General features: G+C 41.4%; 1 protein-coding gene across 1 annotated transcript in view; it reads left to right on the top strand.

The window, feature by feature from the left end:
- Nucleotides 1-5,856, top strand: part of LOC121673523 (VPS10 domain-containing receptor SorCS1-like) — a 148,953-nt gene extending 143,097 nt beyond the window's left edge. Inside the window, exon 4 of the mRNA XM_042046882.1 lies at nt 5,686-5,856. Coding sequence (XP_041902816.1) covers nt 5,686-5,856 — 171 coding nt within the window. The remainder of the gene's footprint in view (nt 1-5,685) is intronic.
- Nucleotides 5,857-22,887: the final 17,031 nt, after the last annotated feature.

Below are 22,887 nucleotides of genomic sequence, written 5' to 3'. Positions count from 1 at the left end.
CTTCTCTTGTAAGTAAATACACAGGATTTCTCTCTAGAGCAGATTTTTATCACTGATGCGTCCCATTTTTTCCTGTCTGACTGATATGCTTGGTGACCAGGAAACAGAGGTTGCTTTCACTGCCCCCTGGTTATTGCAGAGGTCAGTATATCTCCAGGGCAGTGAGCAGGTATTTAGCCATTCTCAAACATCTGTGGCACTAGTGCAAATCATTCAAAGACACCTTTAGCTTAGCTGATTTATATGGGTGTTACTTTTGCTGGTAAGTAGGTAGTTACTTGTGGTACCAGCATTTCTTTTGTCTCAGAGGAAATTGGGCTGGTTTAATGAAACTGAAGTTTTTTTGTTGAAATGGCATGTAGGGATGAAAGAAGGAAAAAAAAAGGATGAGATTTTCTCTGCAATGAGTTGCACCTCTCCTCCATGGGAATGGCAGAGAAGGGCTTTAGATATACTGTGTAGCTGTGTTCTGAGAGATTTGGGTTGCGTTCAGACCTCTGGGGGCATCCTTTAGCTTTCAGGGCAAGTTAATTGCAGTAATGATGTTGGAGAGAGAAAGAATGGGAGGGGAATGAATAGCCAAGTATTTGCCAGTGAGAAATTTCAGATGGTCAGACATGTAATCTAAAATGCTTCAATGTACTCTTTCCCATAAGAGTTCCAAACTGTTCATATTTAATTTGTGATGGACTGATGTTTTGAAGGAAGAAAATGATTTTTGTATCTTTAAGCCTTTAAATGTCACTGGATTTTGATTTCTCAGTTTCAAAAGGAGGAAAGGACATCAAAAATCCAAAGCAAAAATCCTCCATTTGCATTGACATTTCAGCACAAATTGTTGAAACTCTTTGGCTTTTTAAACTCAAAGCTACTATGAAACTTTGTGGGAAGGAGACATGGGACCATACAACTCATTAAATGTTTTAAATCAAATTGGAAAAGAAAGAAAAATACAGTAATTTTTCTTTTTTAAAATCTGTTTTGTTTTCTCATTGATGATGTAGATGTTGCCAGGCTTTAGGAAGGATCTAAAGTGTTTCTGAGTTGAGGGGCTAGTGGGAGGCCACAAAAACCCCCCAAAAAAGTCTTTTCACTTTTAAGCTGAGCACATTCAATATGGAAATCCCTATGAACCTGTAAACATGAAACCTCAACTTTCTGTCTTTGCAACAGTGTTTTTGGCAAAACTGCCTTTTCAGCTGTAGAAGAGGATAATGCAGTGCTACAGAGTAAATTCTAATGCTTCGCTAAGGAACTGGGTTTGTTTTGTAGCTATGGTGGCTTGCATGGTTTGTAGGTGTTTTGTTGTTTTTGTTTATTATTTTAAAACTGTTTTGTTTATTTTTTTTAGAATAGCCTTTTACATAGGTAAATGTGACTGGGACCTCTGGGAAGGACTGCTTATGAAAAGTGCATTAAAGTGAAGAGAAGAATCAGGAGGCAGTACACAATGGTTTAATGCTGTCTGTTTCTCAGAACAAAAGACATTTATTTGAACTTCTTTAGTCATTTGACGACTCTCTGGTGCTCTTTTGCTAATGTAGCTCAGTGGTACTATTGCTACAGATTATTGCACCTATAAACTGGTCTGTGCTGATTTAGGGAGATGTGCTTTGGTAATTTACAGTGAAAATTTATGTTCGTTGAGAAAAATAAAAGGATTCCTTGAAAGCTAATATTAATAAAAATGCCATTTAAATGCCATTTATGTGGCATGTTGTTTTGGTTGGTGTTTGTTTTTTTTTTTGTCCAGGGGTGGTTTATTAACTAATTCAGCTATGTACAAAACAGATCTCTGTTGTGATCTCTGTGCTCAGGCTACCTGTATCTCCATGCCAGTAGAGGATGTTGTAGCATTGTGCCTGTGAGCAGTGTGCTGGCTCATTGCTGTACAGTTCAGTATTCCACATCACAGCTGTCTTTGTGCCTGGCTACCCTGGCGCAGAGGAAGAGGAGTATGTCACCATCTTAACTCATCCACCTGCACATAACCCATGTGAAAGCAATACCAAGGAAGGTGTTTATATTAACCCAGTGACATACTTGGAATTTTGAGCTGGCTAGCAGGAGCTCAGGTTCTTAGTTACAAATCCTACCCTAGTTTTTATTACATTAACCCCATCTGAGGGCATGACTTTTTTGTGGATTTGTGCCCATAATACGGTGTCACTTTCCCTCCTCCCTGCTTCTGCATTTGAGCTCCTTTAAGGGTTCTACACACTCTCCAACAAATCTGAGTGACTCTTAACTACTGCTGTGGTTTGTGTACCAGATACATTATGGCAGGCATAGGTATGACTTCTTCCTGCCTGCAGCTTGTGCTGTTTATTCCCTGGGATAAATCCCCTTGAAGCGTTCAGAGCTGGATATGTTCCCTGCTCACGTACTGAAGATCTCAGTCCATATATTGTAGTTAATGTTCTTGCAAGGGGGTCTCTCCATATCATCTTCTTTCTGTGTGCTTCCCCACTGCTGTCTGGTGTTCTGCCCACCTGGAGTTCATTCAGAACAGCTCTGTGTGTGTCACCACTGTCCCCAAAGCTCCTGCTTTAAAGGAGATGCGCCATGTCCCAGACAGCTCTCTTCCTCAGCATCCATTCCTAAGGAACTATGTGAAGTTCAGTCTGATTTTCAGCCTGTTTCTTTTTGGTCTGGTGCTTGCCATTCATTGTTAACTGGATTTTGAAAGTCAGTAAAAGGTACGAAGCATAAACTAACTCACCTCAAGCATGTTTTCAAGGACTTAACCCTTTGCAGTAGCCAGTCCTGCCTCCCCTTCCCCTCTCCACTTAAACTAGAGGAAAAAGCAACTGAAAAGAATGTTTTATACATGCCTATATATATATAAATAATCTAGAATGTAGAAAGACAAAATGTAATTTCCTTTTAAACAAAGGCTGCCATTTAATTTAATATTATAGAAAATGATTAGAACTTAAACCCCTATAAATTACATTTGACAACTCTCTGGTGCTCTTTTGCTATTCCTTATGGCAATTATAAATGGCAACACAGGGTGCTGGCAGAAATGCTCATTCTGACTGGAGTTTGTTTATGTCTCTTAATGAAAAGTGATTAATCTATATCACTGCTGGGGTAGATCCTTCGTCCTGGTCCTATAATAAGAAGTGGTGGTTTCAGGCCTTTGACAAATGTCCTGCTATTTCCCCTGCTAGAAGTTCCCTCCCCCTATAGCTTCCATGAGAAAAATAGAAACAATAAAAAAAGAAAAGCCCAGAGTTGCTCACTTTTCTTTTTCTGCGTGCCATGTAACAAACGTGTGTGCCCGTCCGAGCTGTGTGGCTGGTGGTGGGCTTTTGTTTTTCACTCTGAGCCTCCTGGTTTTTCTATCCTTCTCTGTGTAGGATCAGCCTTTCCTGGGAGGATGGATGACATCAGAGGTGTTGGATGTGTTCATTTCTCCATTTGAAGGATGGAGAATGGATATGGGAACTGGGTGAAGGCACGGGGCACAATTTATGTGCTGTCACCTCTAGATATGACTGTTGTTAGGTTCTTCCATTTTTCCTAGCTTGGTGGATTTATTATCTGATCTTGCAACCACTGTTATGCATCCAGAAGAACAAATTGGCCAGATTTGTGAACCATCTGGTGGAAATACTGCCTTTCTGGTCTCATATGACCATTTCTTTAGCTATCCACAGAAGTGCTGCAGATTGTGTGTGAAAGGGGAGAGGAGATGTTTTGCGTGTGTGCTACTTCAGGTCCGTGCCACTGTTAGCTGTGTTGTACTCCTTATTTGAGGACAGAATTCCAGCAGTGACCTTTTAATATACAGCATTATTAACTTTGTAATCTTCTATGACATCAGGTAGAAAATACTTTATTCCTGAAGTAACTTTTATTTTAAATATAAGATCTCTCTGGATTGTCTTGTTAAATGGGTGGGCTTACATCCTTCTTCCATTCCATATAAGCAAGTGATTTTTACTGAACTCTGTTACAGTTCTTTGGCACAGGCAATATGCTTTAGGTGAACAGGGGTATAAAATGTCTTTGCAGTCTAAGTCAAGAGTGACAGAAAAAAATATCTTTCAAACAGTTGTGAAATTGTTATTGTTTGGAGCATAATGAAATTGATATTTTGATCTGATTAGAAAGAAGAAATACACCAAAGCTTCTTTCTAGGTGGAGATCTTGGAGACCTCTTCTCAGACTAGTTCCCAGGGAGTCAGTTGCATATGGGAATGTTTCTTGTTCCCCAGACTGTGCACCAGAGCACAATTCAAGTGCACTTCTTCATTACTTGAGGTGCAGCTTCTTGTGGGAGTGGCTGGAGATTGATTTTGGGGCTGGTGAGTGGTGTATGTGAGGGATGTTGAAGGTGCTTTGACATCCAGCTGGATTCATACAGATGGCTTCATCCTGGGAAAACGTTCACTCTAGTTCAGCTTTTCATTTCTTAGTGGAAAGGATCAGAAGCCATTGATGTTATACTCCCTTTCCCTTGGTGACTTCATGGAGTTAATGAGGTGCTTAAGATTAAACAAGCATTGAAATTTTTTGCTTGATCAAGGTCTAACATACCAAGGGTTTTACCATTCCTTGTAACTGCTTTTTGCTGTCAAAATTAATGTATTTCCCCGTTGTAGTCTTGAAGTTGGAGCTCTGTGAAGCTGGGTAAGAGAAGTCAATGTGGACAAAAAACAAAACTGCAGTGGATCTCAGCTAATTGATCATTCTGCAGTGAGCTAAAAAAGGCCATTCCTAGATCTGTTTTTGTGCTGAAAGACAGTTTCTATATTTAATTCAGCTGCTGTATCAACAACCTGCTGTGTTTAGAACAGCTCTAATTTATTTCCCACTGTTTGCCTTTATTTTATGGTACTGGTATTTGCTTTAATGTGAAGTCGTTTTCTCCAGATGTTAATAAGATGGTGGTAATGTTTCCACAACATTTTTCTTGGTAATGTCTATGTAGAGTTTGCCATCTGATAGTGCGGAATCAACCCATTTTAAAGTATCGGTAATAATTTTCTAATTAAAATTAGAGGCTCAGAAGTGTTTTCCTCCCTGTACAAATTGAGGTCATATACTTTTCCTGTGCTTGAGGAAAATTATGTTTTCACTGACTGAATGATGGTCTCTTACTGTACACATTGGGAGCGTGATATACGAGATCGTGTCAGTGTTTGCACATGTGCATGTGCACTGTACCCAGATGCCAGCAGGTGATGCAGGAAGGCATTCTGTGCTTCCAGAGAGGTGATGCTCTCCTTCATTGCACTGCAAGCTGCCAGATAATGAGCCTTAAATCTCAGGGATGCTCTGTTGTTTATTTTTGGAGAGAGGATTCCACATTGGGTGAGAGGTAGACAGAAAAGGTAGAGAGAAAAGGGTCCAGGAAAGCCTGGTGTGGCTGCCTGATGTTCCTATATCCAGCCAAAATCAACTTTGATACATAGAATTTTTCATCCTTACTGGACTTTCTGAATTTTTCCAGATAAAATGAAAAATGGCAATCGCCAAATAAATCAGCAAATGAATTGCCAAATAAAATGGAATAGAAAGGCTAAAACCCCACGCTAATTCTGTGGGCTGTTACACTCTTGAGTGATGGTCTGAGTACATCTAATAGGAGTCAGTGCTGCATGACCTCACTCTTAAATGATGTTCAGTTTCACTTTTCCATTAACACTCTTTTCCCTCCGTTTTTCTGTTTAGATCATGCTTCTTAGTGATCCAGAGATTGAGAGCAGCATCCTCATCAGCTCTGATGAAGGGGCTACCTACCAGAAGTACCGTTTGAACTTCTATATCCAGAGCTTGCTCTTCCACCCCAAGCAGGAGGAGTGGATCTTGGCCTACAGTCTGGATCAAAAGGTGAGCAATTGATGTAATGTTTCAATGATTATGAGCTAAGAGTTGAAGGGGATATTGTCTAGAACTGCTCACTTTCAGGGATGATGAAGAATTTATCGTGTGCTTTGCTGTTCTCACTTTGCAGGTTTAAATGTGCTCAAAAGCCATGCAGCGACTCCAAAGCCAGTTTGCTAAAAGGAGCTGAGTGTTACAGTGAGCATGATGGGTGTGCAAACCTCAGTGGTGGAAATATGATAAAAGATGAAAAGAATTAGAAATTTGACATGACATATGGAGCTGTTCTAAAAATCTATTGATTCGTAGGCGCAGATTTCTAGCTGTCTCTGGGGATGGAGTGCTCAGGCTGAGTCGGTCTGTAACAGCTGGCTGGTGAGCATTGAGGGGTGCTCATTCTGCTTGCAGACTGGAAATCAGGGAGCAGCAACAGATGACAAACTCCTCTGTGCCACTTGTAAGCCACTTTGCAGTGCCTTCTGTGAGTGAGACATCTCCAGTCTGTTACTTTGTCCGTAGCAAGTTTGCTGTTGCATTGCACTCATCTGTCTTGAGGGGTGCTGAGTAGAGCAGGTGCAATGTGGTAGTAAAGTGCCATGGCTAAGGAGATGTGTGCTTCAGTTCTGGAGCAGCAGTCTCCACTACAGCCCAAAGCTGAGACACAGGATGATCAAGTTACAAATTCTACGAAGTTTAACACTTGCCAAGCTTTTATCTTTCCTCTCTTATGTTTCTCTCATCCCTAGACTCTGGAAAGCAAAACCATGCTGAATAACCACTAAGTTTTCCTCATTGTGGTGGGTTGACCCTGGCTAGGTGCCAGGTGTCCGCCAGGGCCACTCTGTCACTCCCCTCCTCAGCTGGACAGGGGGCAGAAAATGTAGTGCAAGGCCTGTGGGTCGAGATACGGGCAGGGAGAGATCACTCAGCCATTACCATCATGGGAAAAACACACTCAGCTGGGGAAATTAATTGAATTTATTGCTTATCAATTGCTTATCTACTTTATCCTACGCTACTCTATCAAATCAGAGTAGAGTAATGAGAAATAAAAACTAAATCTTAAAACACCTTTCTACCACCCCTCCCTTCTTCCCAGGCTCAACTTCACTCACAATTTTCTCTCTGTCCTGCATCCCAGCAGCAAGGGGGGCCAGGTCGTGGGGGCTGATCTCAGTTCATCACACGTTGTCTCTGCCTCCTCTTCCTCCTCAGGGGAGGACTCCTCACACTCTTTCCCTGCTCCAGTGTGGTGCCTCTCCCACAGGAGACAGTTGTCCACAATTTTTTCCAATGTGAGTCCTTTCCACAGGATGCAGTTCTTCATGAATTACTCCAGTGGGGATGTTTTCCATGGGAGGCAGACTTCAGGAACAGACTGTTCCAATGTGGGTCCCCTGTGGGCTTACCTGTCCTGCCAGTCCCGACCCTTCTATGGGTCAAGGGGTTGGCTTGCCTCACCATGGTCTTCACTGTGGGTTGCAGGGGAATCTCTGCTCCAGTGCCTGGAGCGCCTCCACTTCTTCACTGACTTTGGTGTCTGCAGCACTGTTTCTCTCACATGTTCTCACTTCTCTCTGGCTGAAGTTGGCAGTTAGTTTTTTTTCCCTCACTTCTTGAAGATGTTATCCCAGAAGTGCTGCCACTGTCACTGATGGGTTTGACCTGGGCCAGCAGTGGGTCCATCTCAGAGCTGGCTGGTGTTTGCTCTCTTGGACAGCTTCTTGCAGCTTTTCATAGAAGCCACCCCTTTAGCCCCCTCCCTGCTATGAAAACATTTCCACACAAACCAAACATGTGTGTTAACCTTTCAGGTGTGGGGGTGTGTTCTGGGTGGGATTTTCAATTCCTGCAGTTATTGTTGAAGATTTCTGAACTAGTTAGTCTCACATCCCAGCTATAGGAACAATACAGCTAAAATGCTGTGCCTCTCTATTTGAGAATTTCATTTGAAAGGCTGGTGCAAGTTTTACCAAACTAGTTACTGAGAATATAATTAAATAATTTCCTGTTGCTCTGCTTCCCACTTGTTAACAGAATGCTGTGGCAGGCACCAGCTGTTTTGCTGCTGTGCTACTGATGATTCTTGAGTGACATTTGCAAGAACAAAGCTATTGTAAATACACTCCTTTCATAGTATCAAGTCCTTACTGTATGAAGGAGTTAGTCAAATGTCAAATAGTTTTTTGCAGTCAGAGGTTCAGTGTAACAGGGATTTTGAAGTAGGCTGGAAAGACCAATCTATTTATTTGATGTCACAAAATGGCTTGATGCCACTTCTAAACTGGAGGTAATGATTTTGCATGATCCTGGTGTTTATACAGACAAGCTTGGAAGAAACAGGCATCTGATGAGGTGGTCATGTATGTGAGAAGCCAGATGAGACATCCTGAGTGTGCATTTGCAAAGAGATCCATCTGCAGCGAGTGCAGAGCATCTGCTCTTGGGTTGAAGCACTGTACTTCTACTTGCAGAGCTTTGTAATCTTTTTTTGATGTTAGCCACTGGAAGGAGAAATCAAAATACAAGATAGGCACATGTGACTGACTGTGAGGTAGTAATTAGGCTTCCCTGATCCAGTACAGCAATAGCAGACCAGGGCATTTTTGCTTCTACTCCTTGAAACTAATGCATCTGTGTGCACACCTCAGCTGCTCTCTTCTGCCCAGGAGAAAGATAAGAAAAATAAACTGAGCTAGAAACACCCTGAAGCTGCTTGCATTTTATCCCAGAAACTGAATAAAACTGTTCACAGAGTAAGAGCAAGGATTAGGTGGTCTGCAGCTTGTTGGTCCAATGGAAATGTTGCAATGCCAAGTTCAGGCTTTTCCTTTATGTCTGCCTTTGCATTCAAGGCCACTCATGATGCTTTCCTTCACTGGTCAGAAGGATAGCTTGAAGTGCTGGTTCAATGTGGGTCCTAGAATGGAACCATAGAGCAGTGCTTTTCCCAGTTGAAATGTTTGTTTAACATAACTAAGGTATAGATTGTGCTGAGCCACATCTTGGGTTACTAAGAGTCGTGAAAGAGCTGTCATTCTGACTCAGGATCACGCAGCTTCGCTGCAGTCACAGCTGATACTGAGATAATGGGCAGTGCTGTTAGAGCCTGACAGCAGTGCCATGTGAAATCCCCAGATGAAGTCTTCTGAGAGGCCAGTGTAATGCACTCCTGCATGTCTGGAAGCAGGAGTGCTGCCACAGCCGAGTGGGAACCAGAGGTCAGCCTTTTCCTTCTCTTAGGTTAGGCCAATGCAAGAATCAAGTCTCTTTTAGGCTTTAAGTCCCATATACTTAAGAATATTCATCATGTCTTTCGCATCTTCAAAAGATTGTTGTGGTTGTTCTCTTTTTCTCTAGAAACCAGATCTGGATCTCACACCTTCCCACTCTACTGTGCTGTGCCTTCTCTCCTAGATGTGGTTATGAGATCGTGCCAACGGCAATGACCATTTGATCTCTCTGCTGCTCACCAGAAAAGAGATATCAAGAGCTTCTAAAATAAGTGGCTACAGAGGCTACAGTAGTGCTCTGTAGTTGTGAGGAGGCTATCCAAAGGGATGCCATGCTGTCAGGGCCTAATTGTCCAACTGCAGCCTAGTCCTGCTCTTACTCCTCTGTCCTTTGTTTTTGTGCCCATTTTCCTGTGAGGCAGCATGAAGTTGCCTGGCACAAAATAGGTGGAGCTGGATCAAATAGTGCTTGCTTTTTCAGTTTATATGTCCATTTTTTGGGGATAAAACTGCTCTGAAACACTTCTGATTTGATGCATGAGAGGAAATAAAATATAAAGTTTATCATTAGCCTGCAACCTGGAGATAATATTCACCTACAGATACTGTGACAAGGAAGGTGACTTGCTGGATGCTCTGCAGTGCAGCCACTGCTACAGTGGGAGACCATATTCTTCCACCCCTCTAAGTTCTAGAAGTGTGTTTGAGCCTTAAATTATATTTTAATGACTCCTTTAGTGGCAGATTTAAAAATACAAATAACTCTGAAAACAAATCAAGTACATACAATTTGACTCCCCGCAGCAGAAACTGTTAAGGGAAGATCTAATCTATCCTCATGTAACTGTGAATGAGTAAACAAGTTGGAAAAATTAATTTCATATCTTAGATTAAAAGGTATATTTCAGATTAATATTTGTCTTATTTTTCTCTTTCAATTAAAATAATAATAATGTGGTATTTTAAACAAGCTGTGGTCAACTCAGAAATTAATAAGAATGATGAATCTGAAAATCCATTTTGCGTAGTATGTTCCACACAGTAAAATGAAATACCAACACTTTATGTCCCTACAAATAATGAATTTGGTAACCACCTAGATAAAAATATTTTAAAATTGTTTTGTTTATAAAAATAGAAAACAATATTAAAGTTTTTGTATGAAATGAAAATAGTTAGTGTTTTGGATCTTCCCATTAAAAGGTTTTCCTCTAAGGTCTTCTGACCTACAGTTCCATGGCTGTGATTCAAGCCTTTTTTTAATGACTCTTTCATCCTAAACATCCGTCCTTCTTTTTAGCTAACTCCTGCACATTTGACAACAATATTAAGGTATTTATCTAGCTGATTAAAGAAACAACCAACCAACTAAACAAAAATAACACATTTTGAATGTCCTCTTAACAGAATCATTGTCTCTTCCAAGTTGGCGTTTTAGAAAGTCTATTCCATATTCTAACACCTTCTTCTTTAAGAGGAGGAACCCATCTCTTCTCAACAGAACTTTTTGAAATACGGCTTCATACTGAGAAAGCCAAAGACTTTGTGATGTTACCACTTCCATCAACTGAAATAGCTGTATGCAAAACCAGGCACCAAATCTTTTATTACCACTGCCACATAGATATTGTCCTGCTTTTTCCTGCCTAGGGCAATTCCCAGGAGAAGATTCAGTGAGAGGGAGCTCAGCAGGCTTTCTGAAAGATAGACGGCTCTGTGGCTGCTAGTTACTTTGTTGATTTAAGGACAAATCACAGTTACCACCATTTGTTTTCTCTTTGTAGTATCCAAGGAGTTATTGAGGATACTTTTTTGGTATGAGTCAACTCAGCATATCGTTCCTGCTCTTAATTTTTATAGCCAATTAGGACCCTCCTCTGCCTTGCTAACTCTCCTGTATGATCACATAAATGCAGCATGGCTGAGCCAAGAAATCTCTGTGTGTGGGCATGAACACGTAGCAAGTTCATAGACCCTGATATCTTCTCACAGTGTATAAAGCACAGGCAGGAGGAGGTTTTTACGGGGCTTTAAGCAAACATGGGTGGGTTTACTATTCCCTCCAGAGCAGCTATGTGACATTGTATAACTATCAGGTCCTGGGAGATTAAATGCATCTTGTGAGTTGAAAATCTTGGATCTCTTCCCAGTAGCTTTGTGTGTGTGTGTCTACTTTATTGATAAAATAGTGCAATCTGATGTGTGCACGTGTTGGTTCTGTTAATGGCCCCCTAAGTGGCCTTTGGCAGAAGGTGGACAATATGTAAATGTTACAGACAATTTGCTGCAGGTCAGACTGGGTCTCACTGGGAGTGTCCATACTGACACTTGGTTATATAACCCAGTACACAGGGAAAATGGGCCTTCAGCCTCCAGTTTTCATGGGTAACTTTGCATTTGCAGAAAATACATAGGAAACCATTTTAAACAATCCTTGTATCAAAATATGGTGGGAAGGGGAATATATGAAAAAGGTGCAATATTGTCTGTTGGAAAGCCTGGAGAACTTCTCTGTGGAGGGCTGTGAAAGCTTCAAGTCTCCCAGCACAAGCTTAAGGTACAGATTTCATTGCTGCCAGTCACAGTGACTGGGGAGGAATATCTTGAGTTGATCTTACATTTCTGATGCTAATATGTCGAATGTCTTATTATTTGTCTCATTTATCCAAGGAACCAAGTAATTCTCAATAGGCAAAACTTCTCACACTCCGATACCTCTCTGGGGAATGGGTCAGTCTGGAGGTAGAAATGGAAGGGCGTTTCCAACTCCATGGAATTTCTCTCAGAATGACATTGAAACTTTCAGAGCAATATGCACAACTCTCCTGCATGAATATTTGTTTAAAAGATAATTTTAAAAAGATAATTTGTTTAAAAGAGAAAAGATTACCGAATAGGGAGAGAGATATTTAAAATATTTCAAATCACCATTGTTAAGAGAAAAAAAACCCAGGTATGCAAGGTGATACAATTCCACCTCTTCTTACAGACCAAACTGCAACTTGGAACCTGCTGGGAATAGGTAAGAGACAGAATAATTCAATAACATACCAATTTAAATTCCCCAGCTACACCATTACAAATTTGAGAACATTAGATAAACAAGAAGTTTGGCAATCAGTGGCTTCTCTCTCCATAGGGCTTAATCTTCAGCAGAAAGTGAACAAAAGAAAGTGGGTATCTCATTATCTCTTTGAATGAGGTGATAAATAAGAGGTGCAAGATAACATTCTGCTGTATCACCAAGTTGCACCTGGCAGACAGTATCAGATCTGACTGGGGAGATTCCTTTGGTGTGGGAGATGTGGCAAGTTATCTGAAAATTGAATGCAGTGCATGTCACTGCCTTGACTATCTTGACTAGACACTGCTGAATTTATAAAAAAACAAATCACAGCTAACACTTGGGACTACATGGGAAAGTTTGGGTTGTTTGTTTTTTTGGGTTTTTTATAATGTTTTAGACACAGAAGCAGAGCCATGAAGGCAGTGTCTCTGCTCCGGGTAAAATTCTCCCCTGGAATTTAGGCCCAGTCTCCCAGTATGACATAGGGCAGTAAGGCAACTAAGGGTGGGGTTGTTTGGTTGGGGTTTTTTTTTCACAATGTCCAGTTGGGCAGTGTGCTGCCAGAGAAATCCAGGGGGAGTTGCTTCTAGAAATACAGGCACCTTATTCCAACCAGTCATTCATATTTGGGATTCTTTGTGATGAGCTATTTTCACAGACACATGGAATAATCCAAGTTGGAGGGAATCTCAAAAGATCATCTGGCCCAACCTTTCATGGGAAAGGGAGCCTAGATGTGTTTATCTATCACCCAGTCCAGTCCTGAGTGCCTCCAGTAAGTGCTCTTTGGTCTCAGTTTTTTGGGCTCCATAAGGAAACCTAGGCACATGGGGCCTTCAGGGTTGTGTTCAGTTGAGGATATTGCACTTTGAGTTGGAACTCCTAATGTTGGAAATGCAATTCCAGGATAGCAGCTGCTACTGCAGATGTGCTGAAATTAAGCAATTAAGAGTTGCTGCATGTCTGAAGTGAGATGTGACTCTGGCCCAGGCCTGTAGGTTTTCTTTCCTCAGGAACTGAGGTATGGGGCTGATGAGGAGAGGCAGGTTGGTGGCTGCCTCACATCTCGTTTTGATCTAAATTAGCAGGCACCCAGAGCTGTTACCTGCTCCTCAGCAGCATTCCTGGTCCTGGAATTTAATTGTCGTCGTCAGAAGTGTGAGTAACTACTCCTTTTATCAACAACAGCTCGAGACTGCACCTTTTGAGTGAAACTCAGCTTTTCTTAGAAAGATGTGAACATTATTTCTAACGGGGAAAATAAGCTCTTTCTGCTCCTGCGTGGATCCTCATGGTAGAATCACCATTTCATTGTATGGTGTGAGAGAACACACCAGGGCTAATTTCTCATCAGGGTTCATTGGTACCTGAAGGGCACAATGACTGTGGTTCCAGTCCTATGGATACAGTGCTCAGCTTTCAGATTTATCTTGCACCAATCACTTGACATCTGAGCACCCCACAGAGCGAAGCTGGAGGCACACTTACTGCATTCTTTTCTTCACCCAAAATGGAAAGAGATTGAGGAAGCTGCTATAATAACAATTACTCCTACAGGCCTACCATACTGAGGAAGGAAATAAAGTGAGTGTGTTGTCCAGCTGTAAAGGAACACATAGTGTTTCATGTTTAATATGAGCCATATTATAGTAACTGTTCATAGAAATCCCTACCATACTGACTGGTCCATTGTATTGCACATTCATGTTAAGAAGCAATCCCTGCCTGAGAGTGCTTGCAATTAAACGTGAGGCTGACAGACAAAGCGTTGTCCCCTGAGTATCTCTAGTGTATTCAGGCACAGGTCATTAAAGTGTTTCACTGCCTAACTACCACTGAGGACTATAACAAAGTCAGAAACTGAATGCAGATAGAGTCCTGTTCCCATGACTTAACCACAAATAAGCCTTTCATCTCTTTGCCTTTTGAATACTCTTCTGAGAACATCAGGTTCTACAAACATATCATGTGTCTGTTGCTGGACAAGCCACCTGCCAGCAGCTCTCCCAGGCAGGCAGGGCTCCATCAAACAGATAAACTGAAATGTTAGTGAAGTTAGAAAAAACGCAAACCAAACAAAAAGAACCAAACCCCACACCAAACCCTTGAGATTGGGAATATTTAAAGGCAATTTACAGAAGTCTCTTCTTCAATATGATAATGAACTGAAGAATTGAAATCACTTAACTTCATTTACAAATCATGAATATGTATCAGTGCCTTTAAATGAAAGGACAACTCAAACAGATATAGTGTTTGTTCAATTCATTAAAAGGAAGACAATTTATCAGGAGGTTTTTTCCACTCTTAAACTAAAGCTATATGCAAATGTCAGTAAATCAAGACCTTGCGCTAATTCTACAGCATGATGAATATTTTTATAATCCTAATTAGAACCAGTCATTTAGTTCAGCAATTTCCCCCAATCTAGCCAATTTGAAATTAAAATAGATGCCTTGATTACAAAACTCATTAGCAAAGAAGCACCCTTTTTTGCTAACCAGTTCATTTGGAATGCACAAGCTGAATGAAGTGAGGAGCACTTGTGTTGTCAATTGCCGTAAGTGAAGTGAGCCTTAATTGTTGGCATTGTGAAGTATTTGTATTGCTGCATGTTTCATTGCAGTATAATATATCATTCATTAAACATAACAAAAGCAGTTTTAAAATGATTTAATTAAGTGGTGTTGGTGCACCAGGTAATTTTTATAAAGTCAGATGTCACAATTGTTTGCATTTGAAGTATTGATGGGCATTACTGTCGGAAAGAAGACGTATGACTCTACATTTATCATTCTGATTATGGTAGGCCTGGCAGTTTTAATAGGAGATGGGAAATTAAATTATGCAACCCTGGCTGTACTTCAGAAATGCCCAATGAATTTTGTCCTGGCAAAATACTGAACTTTGGGCTTGTGATGATTTGTGGTGGCGAAGAGAAAGTAATGGCTTGTGAAACTTGATTTAGCCAGAACAGACTTTCCTATTGCTTGTTATTTATGTTATAGATACTTCATGAGCAAGTTTTACTTTGAAAAGGGAAATATAGAGATAAATGGAGCGAGACACACTTGATGCTTAGATGTGCTCTTCTGCTGGAGCAACCTATTTTATTGTGTAACTGAGCAAGGATCCTGTGGTTTATTCCTGGGCCATGCTAAATCATGGCAGTATATTGATTTTATCTGGAGCCTAAGTGGGGTGAAGAGTGGTTATAAATATAGCAGATGGGCACAAAAATGAAAGAGTGAAGAAGGCTGAAGAATAAGAACACCAGGACCATGATTTATTTTGCTTGACTGTAGAGATCTAAAACGTTGCGATGTGCGCCTACATTGGGTGTTGCGGCTTCACATCGTAGTTGGTGGTGATCTGCTGAACAGTGTTGATTGATTTCTGGAAGCAAATGGAGGTGACTCTTTTAGGATGAGGTAAATTGTACCTTGGACTCACTTGTATTGACTAGGCCTCCACTGAGCGTCTAGGAAGTAATTTCCTTTGCTGAGATGTAACTATTTGCTATATTACCTGAGATTAGGGGACTTGAAACCAACCCTGCTGTCTTGGACGCATGCAAAATGGATTACATGGGATATGATTCCAATATGATCAAAACAGCAAAAAGCATTAAGTTTCCTAGTTCCTGTTGTCGTGCCTACAGATTCTAATGACCCTCACCCTGGAGGAGAGAGCAAACATGATGTGGAAGCAAAGGAGGAGTTCCCAACCTTTTGTTTTTCTTTTCAGTGAGGCAGCCAGCTGGACAGATGATGCTGAGGGCTGAAGGTACAGTCCTTTCCCCCTCATCCCCCCAAGCAAGCACCTGCACATGCCTGTTTTTTACATCACCAGCCACCAAGAACAGGGAGAGTCTGGGGGGGTGCTTCCTGAGGGGTGCATTTCTGTGTGCTGGACTGGCAGCTTGGGGTCAGGAGTAGGAATGGCAGGCCCAGAAGTAGCAGACTGTCCCTTGCTCTCTGTTCTACCCCTAAAGCAAGGGCGTTTCAGCTTCCTGAAATCAAAGTCTTTCTACACAGTTGAGAGATGCATATCTGAGAGACAAAGAAAGAGAAACTCCAGAAAGCAGCAGGCAGGAGCTGATATTTCCTGGCAGAACTTCCAGTGTGGTAGGGGTGGGGATCCTGTGTGAGAATTTCTCATCAGCAGGTGCTGTAGTAGTAAACGTGCCACAAGGCAGAGAGGGTCCTTCTTTTATGTTGTAGAACAGCAGTCTATTAAAAAGCTCATACATTTAATTTCGAATTGCTTTGTGCCTATTGTGTGAAACAGGTTTGTGTAATACTAGAAGCTTATATGTTTTTTCTCAGATTGCCCTGTGCAAACAGGCTTCTCTCTGTTGCTCTTGCCTTCCCTTTTTGAGTCACAACAAACCATCCCTGTCTCCAGTCCTTGTTTTCAGTGGGGAAATGGACCATGTTCTGATCTGATAGCATACCTGAGGTGCTTTACAAAAGATGTGTGCAGTCACACATGTAGCAGCTGATATTCAGTGAGTCCATTGATTTTAGCAGGGAAATGCTGATTAACATCACTGGAGGATCTGACCTGAAAACATGTACGGTATTCTTTTCTCACATAAAACAAGAAAGATGTAGTTTATACCTCCCAGTGCGCACATTTTTTTTCCCCCTAAAATCTGCCTGGTGAGAGATGCAGAGTCCCTGGGCAGAGAGCCTGTGTGCAAGCTCTTACTTGTGTTAAGGCAACTACTATTCCATTGTTCAACCTTGACATACCAAAATTCACCCATCTTTTTAAAAAATTTTCTCTTTTTTCTCCTTCTTTTTTTTCCTTCAGATAGAAACTTCATGTAATCAATTATTCTGGGGAATAAAACTGCCAGAGGAACAGCTGTAACTCCTCTGTCCCCTCTCTAGGCATGGATGATTCAAATGTCCCATATGTTCAATGGTAATCCAGTGAATGTTTCAGCTTTTCATGCTTATTGTGTCAGCGGTGAAAAAGAAGGCCAGTTCCTGGACTTTTGGTCTAGCACCTCAGGAGCTACAATCCCAAGTGTTTAGAAATAATGAATTGGTCCTTTGAAAGTAATGCGTTTGGCGGAGAAAAAATCAGGGAGGTGTTTGAATAATTTCAGTTGTCCTCTCTTACGTGTCTCTTGATGCTTCTGTGACTGAGGAAATGTTGAAAACCATGTTTTTCAAATGCTTCCTCACAGTTAATAGAATTAGAAATTTTACCATTAGAAAAAAAAAAGGAGGAGAACCCCCAAGATTTTCGTAATGTCCTGATTCCAGCACTGTTCTTCTGCAGGGCATTTATGCTTTTAAGACACATATCTTTATTCATGGTTGCAAATGCTGCACATCTTTAGTTGTGTTTCGGTGCATATTTCAGCTGGGTGTTCATATTGGTTATCTGGGGAAGACTGGTGACCTGTTTGGTGTTTGTTTGGGGTGTGCACACACCTGTGTGCAGGTTTGAATTTTTGCAGTAGAAACCCCACAGCAGTTCTGTGACAGTTATAAGAAGTTGTTCCACAGTAATAAAATTCTTCAGTTTTGTGTTCAATTGATTTTTATAGGACTATAGGTGGCTATAAAATGAAAGTTAGGGCATGATGCAGTAAAATTTTGGTGCATTGAATGTATTGTGGGTATGATAAAAGGAGGAGCTGAGGCACCGAAATGAAGGGTGATATTTTTGAGAGGAGGGCAATTGATCAAAGAAACAACAAAGCTTAAAGCTTCATAGAAAATCCTTGTGATTCTGTCATGCAAAAGGAGGAAGACCATATCCTTCCCACAGCCTCCTACCTTGGGCATCTCATTTCTGCCACAGGCTCAGTGATCATAAACTGTCTGAATATAGATTTTGTAGCATTTTATGCTTGCAGTGTTCAAGAGATAGCAGCACGTACAAATAACATGTTAGCAGAATGTACTGGACCCAAGGGGACTTTCCTGCCGGATAGTGAGAGAACAATAATGTCATCAAAAGTTTTGCTGCCAAAACAGGACTCTAGTTTTGTCCTCTAACACAGCACTTGCTTCAGGCCAGTTGATTTTCTCAGATCTTCGTGCAAGTCCGCAAGAGTTATGCACACATACCCAGCGGCACAAATGTCATGAGTCTGAAAGTTCTGCTGCAAAATTGACTCTGCTATTCCCTAGCTAGATGAGTTGTACTTTTTCTCCAGTGACAGCATGGAGAAGGCTGCTCTATTTTTCCTTTGCAGCCTTCCATTATGAGTTACGCTGTACCATCACTGCAAAGCTAGGTTAACTCCAGGAATTAAAGTTACATTATGTCAAGTTTGGTGAGTTGTTGTTGTCTATAGTTGTTGCCTTGAATCAAATTTGTTTACTCTTGGGGCTTTGTAGGGGCTTTTTTCTTCACCCTACTTTGTAAGGTGGATTGAAGGTACCTAGAGTTTCAGTAAATGGGATAAATAGATTAAATATAGACACCACAGAATATTTACAAACCTAGAGAGCTGCTGAGAGAGGTTAGATAAGAGCTTCCTTTTTCTTGCATGATTTGCAATTGCAGATTCATTTATTCCAAAGGTACACAGTTTGATTGCAGGAACTGGGTGATGGATGAATCAAAGATGACAGTGTAAATGGTGTCTGCCCAGCAGCCCGGAGGGAGCCCTGGAACATGTGAGTTTCTCATTTGGTGATTTTTCTGGCAGTGATGCCTCAGTGCAGTGACAGTTTCTGCTCCAGCTGTCAGGCTAAATTGTTCCTGATGATAGCTGGTATTTACAATGATGCTGTTCATTTGGGTTCCTCCTGTAAACAGTCTCCCTTTCCCATTTGGATTGGGATAAACTGAATCTCTGTGAGGTGCAGGGAGGAATCTCTCGTATTCCATGAGACCTTTTACTCTTCCCTTTCTGCATGTGATCTCTGGCTTGGCTGTGTATGTGTGGAGATGGGTGCCTGTATAATCAGGCTCTGCTTTTCCCTTCAGTTGTCGCCTATTGCCAAGGCATGGATTGCCAGGGAATCTGGTCAAAAATAAATTTGGCTAGCTAGAGATGAACTACTCCACTGAATTTTAAGTGTTATAGTAAGAGCAGTACTGGAGAATATCTTCAAGACAGCAGAGCCCCTTGTGGAGACCAGAGTTGGCTGTTGAGTAGAGAGTGATGCTGAAAGGGATCTAACTTCCTTTATTATATTATATGTTCAAGCTTGCAGAAGCCTCTTGATTCATTATAGGACAGGATATGAAAAGTACGTGGTAATGGAGATGGCCTAAAAGAATGCAGTGTACAAGAGCAAGGGTGTTTGGGTAGGAGATAATATTTGCTGAAGCTACATCTTCAATGCTATCAGAAATTGAAGATTTCTACCTTGTTTTTATAATCTTTTTGCTCACAGAATTTAATTCACAGTAAGAGTTGTGCTGTGAGCAGCTTCTGTGTTCTCTTTTAGGGGACATAAGACTCCCAGTAACTAAGGTGGGCCTTTCTCTGGGCTGGCTCGGTCCAGTATCTGCCCAGGCAGTAATAGAGCACAGGTGGTGTATGTGGACCAGAGTTGTCCAGAGAGGGATTTCTCCCAGTGCAAAACCTGTACAATTCCCAAGCAGTATCTCTTCATCTACTATAGTTTCCCAGAAGACTTTCAGGATGGCATTGGGGTCATATCCATGACCAAAAGAGATGGAGGTAGAACCTGTGTGGTGGTAGCCTATAAATGCTGCTCTGCATCATAAATCCCTGACAGAACCCATGGCCTCAGGCTGAGGGGGCACAGTGCCCTCATGGGGTGAATGGACTAGAAGAGTAGGGACAGTTTGTGGGACAGCTCTGACTTCGTCAAGAAATTCAACACTCTGAGAAGTGGGGTGCAGGTCCTAAGGACCTGTGAGGTTTGCTGCTCTTCAGCTGGTGAGATGAGAACTGAATGGAACGGACATGTGCCTTCTGTCAGGGCTGACCCCAAGTGAGAATAGCATTTTCACCTGTGTGAGATGAGTTCAGGGGTGTGTCTGCTCAGTGTCTGAAGGTGACGGGTCGCAAAAACTGAGGAACTGTTTCGAGTAACCACCCTTATCTGTGAAGATGCTGATGAGTGGAAAACTGCATTGGGTGGCAGGTGCATGTGTTAAATAATGTACAATTTAAACTGGGGCAGAATACATTGCTTTAATTTTGCCTAAATGACATATACTGCTTGAGACCAGACTAGTATTTCTTTCAAGCTGTGTGAAATTTTTTACATGAACAATGACTACATCTCAGAATAAAACGCTGTTCTAAATGCAGTCTCAAAACCTATTCATTAATGCCCACACACTTTCAGAAATGTTTTTTTCCACATAAAGAAATAAATCAGAAAAATCTTAGTTGAATTTGGAAAGTGGTTTGGGGATGTGAAATCTATTTCTTCCACTCATCTGAAAAAGTCCCTCTGCCATTAAATCCTGGTCTGTATAATATAGAGGTTAACCTACAGATAGTGCCACAGGGTTTGTAAAGGAAGGAGGAGAAGAACAGCCAAGCATGTGATTGTAGCTTTATGTCCCACTTTGGCTAATGTCTCAGCCTCTCCTGCTTTGTCCGTTGTAGTCTTATGCTCAATAAACGTGAAGGATTGGTCTGTAATAGCAACGAATGTACCCAGATGCTTGCACTGTAATTAAAGGCATATATCACACAATAAAGCACATTTGAATGAAAAATCTTCCCATTAGACATGTGGTTCACATTTATTTCCCCTTATTGTTAAACTTCTGGAGTATAACCATTGATGGAGTATAAGGAGGGACTTCTAAAGGCCTACAATGTGGAGCCCACAGGAGCAAAGAACATTTTCCTCAGGCTGGGAGGACACAGAGCTCCTCAGTGCAGGCTGACCTGCACAGCAGCATAGGATTTATCCACGTGGTTGGTGGATCCAATTAGCACAGACCTCAGATCCAACACTGCCTAATGATTTTTAAGCTGAAGAAGGTGGACAAAGGGATCAGCCCGGCTTAGAGACAGAAAAATCAACAGCCATTAGAGCCAATTCAGTCTTTTGTGACTGTTAAAGAGAGGGGAAAAAGGATCGAAGCAGCATCTGGGGACAACAGGAGCAACCTGAAACCTTCTCTGCCTCTGGCTGTGCCTACTGGATGTCGGTGGAAGAAATACTGGTAAAGATAACTCCTGGTGTGCCTTGTAGCCTCTGGTAGCAGGAGGCAGCTCTGCCATCTCCATCCCATTCTGATCTCTTCATGGTTCCAGTATTGATCCCTCATTCCCTTTCTCTACTTTAGTCCTCCACCAAACTTTATAGCTGATTTTGAAATGGTTAAAATATCATGGAGAAAGGAATAAATAAGCAATCAGAAAAGTTAGCCTTCCCTCAAAATGGCATTTCTATTTATAGTATCTTTTGCAAGTTGCTAAAGCTAAATTCTTTAGAAGTGATTGAAATGTTTTGATTGACCAAATTGAACATATTTTTTCTCCAGATTTTCAGTTTAAGAAAAAAAATCATGGAAGTAATATTTTTCATCTTGCTTCGGCACCACTCTAGCATTTCTGGAGGTGGGGGAAAAGCAGAAAGAAAGAGAACCTGTTTTCCACCCATGGCTAAAACACACCTTAAGCTCTTTGTGACACTTACTTGTGACACTGCTCCTGTTGCAGCTGTATCTGGACTTCTTGTTCTGCTAGAAACCAGTCATGGAGTAGAAAAGAAAAGATGCTCTGCTCTGAGCAGAAGTGCCAGATTTTTGGCTGAGTGTGCTTAACCAATAAGGCTTAAAAGAAACTGAATTGTGAAGGTTTTGGAATGGACTTTTTTTTTTACCAGTTTAATCCACTTTTGTCTTTTTCTTGGAGATGCAGTGGCAAAACAGAGAGAGGCAAGTCTTGCTTTCAGCATCGGGTTTAAAGTGGATCCATTGAGTGAAAGCATTTTTTTAACTATGAAACCGTGAAACCTGACATCAGTGCATTGTCTTAATCTGCCTGACTTCATTAGAAACCAGGTCTGAAATGAGCTGTACAAGTATAACATGGAGTCAGACATTTCCAAAGCATTTCGTCTTTGTGCAGAAGATCCCTGACCAGTGTCTTACTGCGGTGGGATGGAGACTGAATTTCTTTTGCCTGAAGATCTAACTTTACTGACAAGCATGTGAAATATTTTTCTTAAAATGCAAAAAAAACCCCCAACCTTCCCAGCTTCTGAAACCTTTACTTTCTTTTTCCTCTCTGTATGGGACAGATGATGGAAATTTATTTAGTATTTAATTTCTCTCTTGACCAGTTTTCAAAATAGCCTGTTTCTAGTGTCCCATCTATTACACAACATCTGTGGGGAACTGAGCAGCTCTGGTGAGTCTCAGACATGCATCACTCTGGGCATGTTCTCTTTCCATGCTTAAGACAATCTGGCTGTACAATGCTAGAGAAGAACCTTGGGCTGCAATGAGGTCTCTTGATGCAGCTTTTAATCACCTGGAAAGGAAATCAAAGTAAAGAGATAAACTGGTCCATTTGTTTTCATTACAATTACTAGTTTTTACTACTCTGTGTAAACAAAGGCCATAAATTTGGTGCTGGTAGACTTCTTTCTCCTAAGCTCAGCCCCACCAGCTGTTGCACAAATCTTTTGGCTTGAGAAGCAGGATTTATTTTTAGCTACTTTAGCGTGGAGCTGTCTAGAGTGCCTTACCTGAATTGTGGTTTCCAGGCAGCTTGTGACAAGGAAGAAAAGGACTTTTTCCATTATTTAAGAGTCCAGAAGCACTTCCAAG

Source organism: Corvus kubaryi, unplaced genomic scaffold (assembly GCF_017639235.1).
Source record: "Corvus kubaryi isolate FWS band 111438036 unplaced genomic scaffold, C.kubaryi_AGA036_p1.0 65476, whole genome shotgun sequence".
Classification (NCBI taxonomy): Eukaryota; Metazoa; Chordata; class Aves; order Passeriformes; family Corvidae; genus Corvus; species Corvus kubaryi.
The sequence above is the reverse complement of the archived record's forward strand: the minus strand, read 5'-3'. Positions and strand labels throughout refer to the sequence as shown.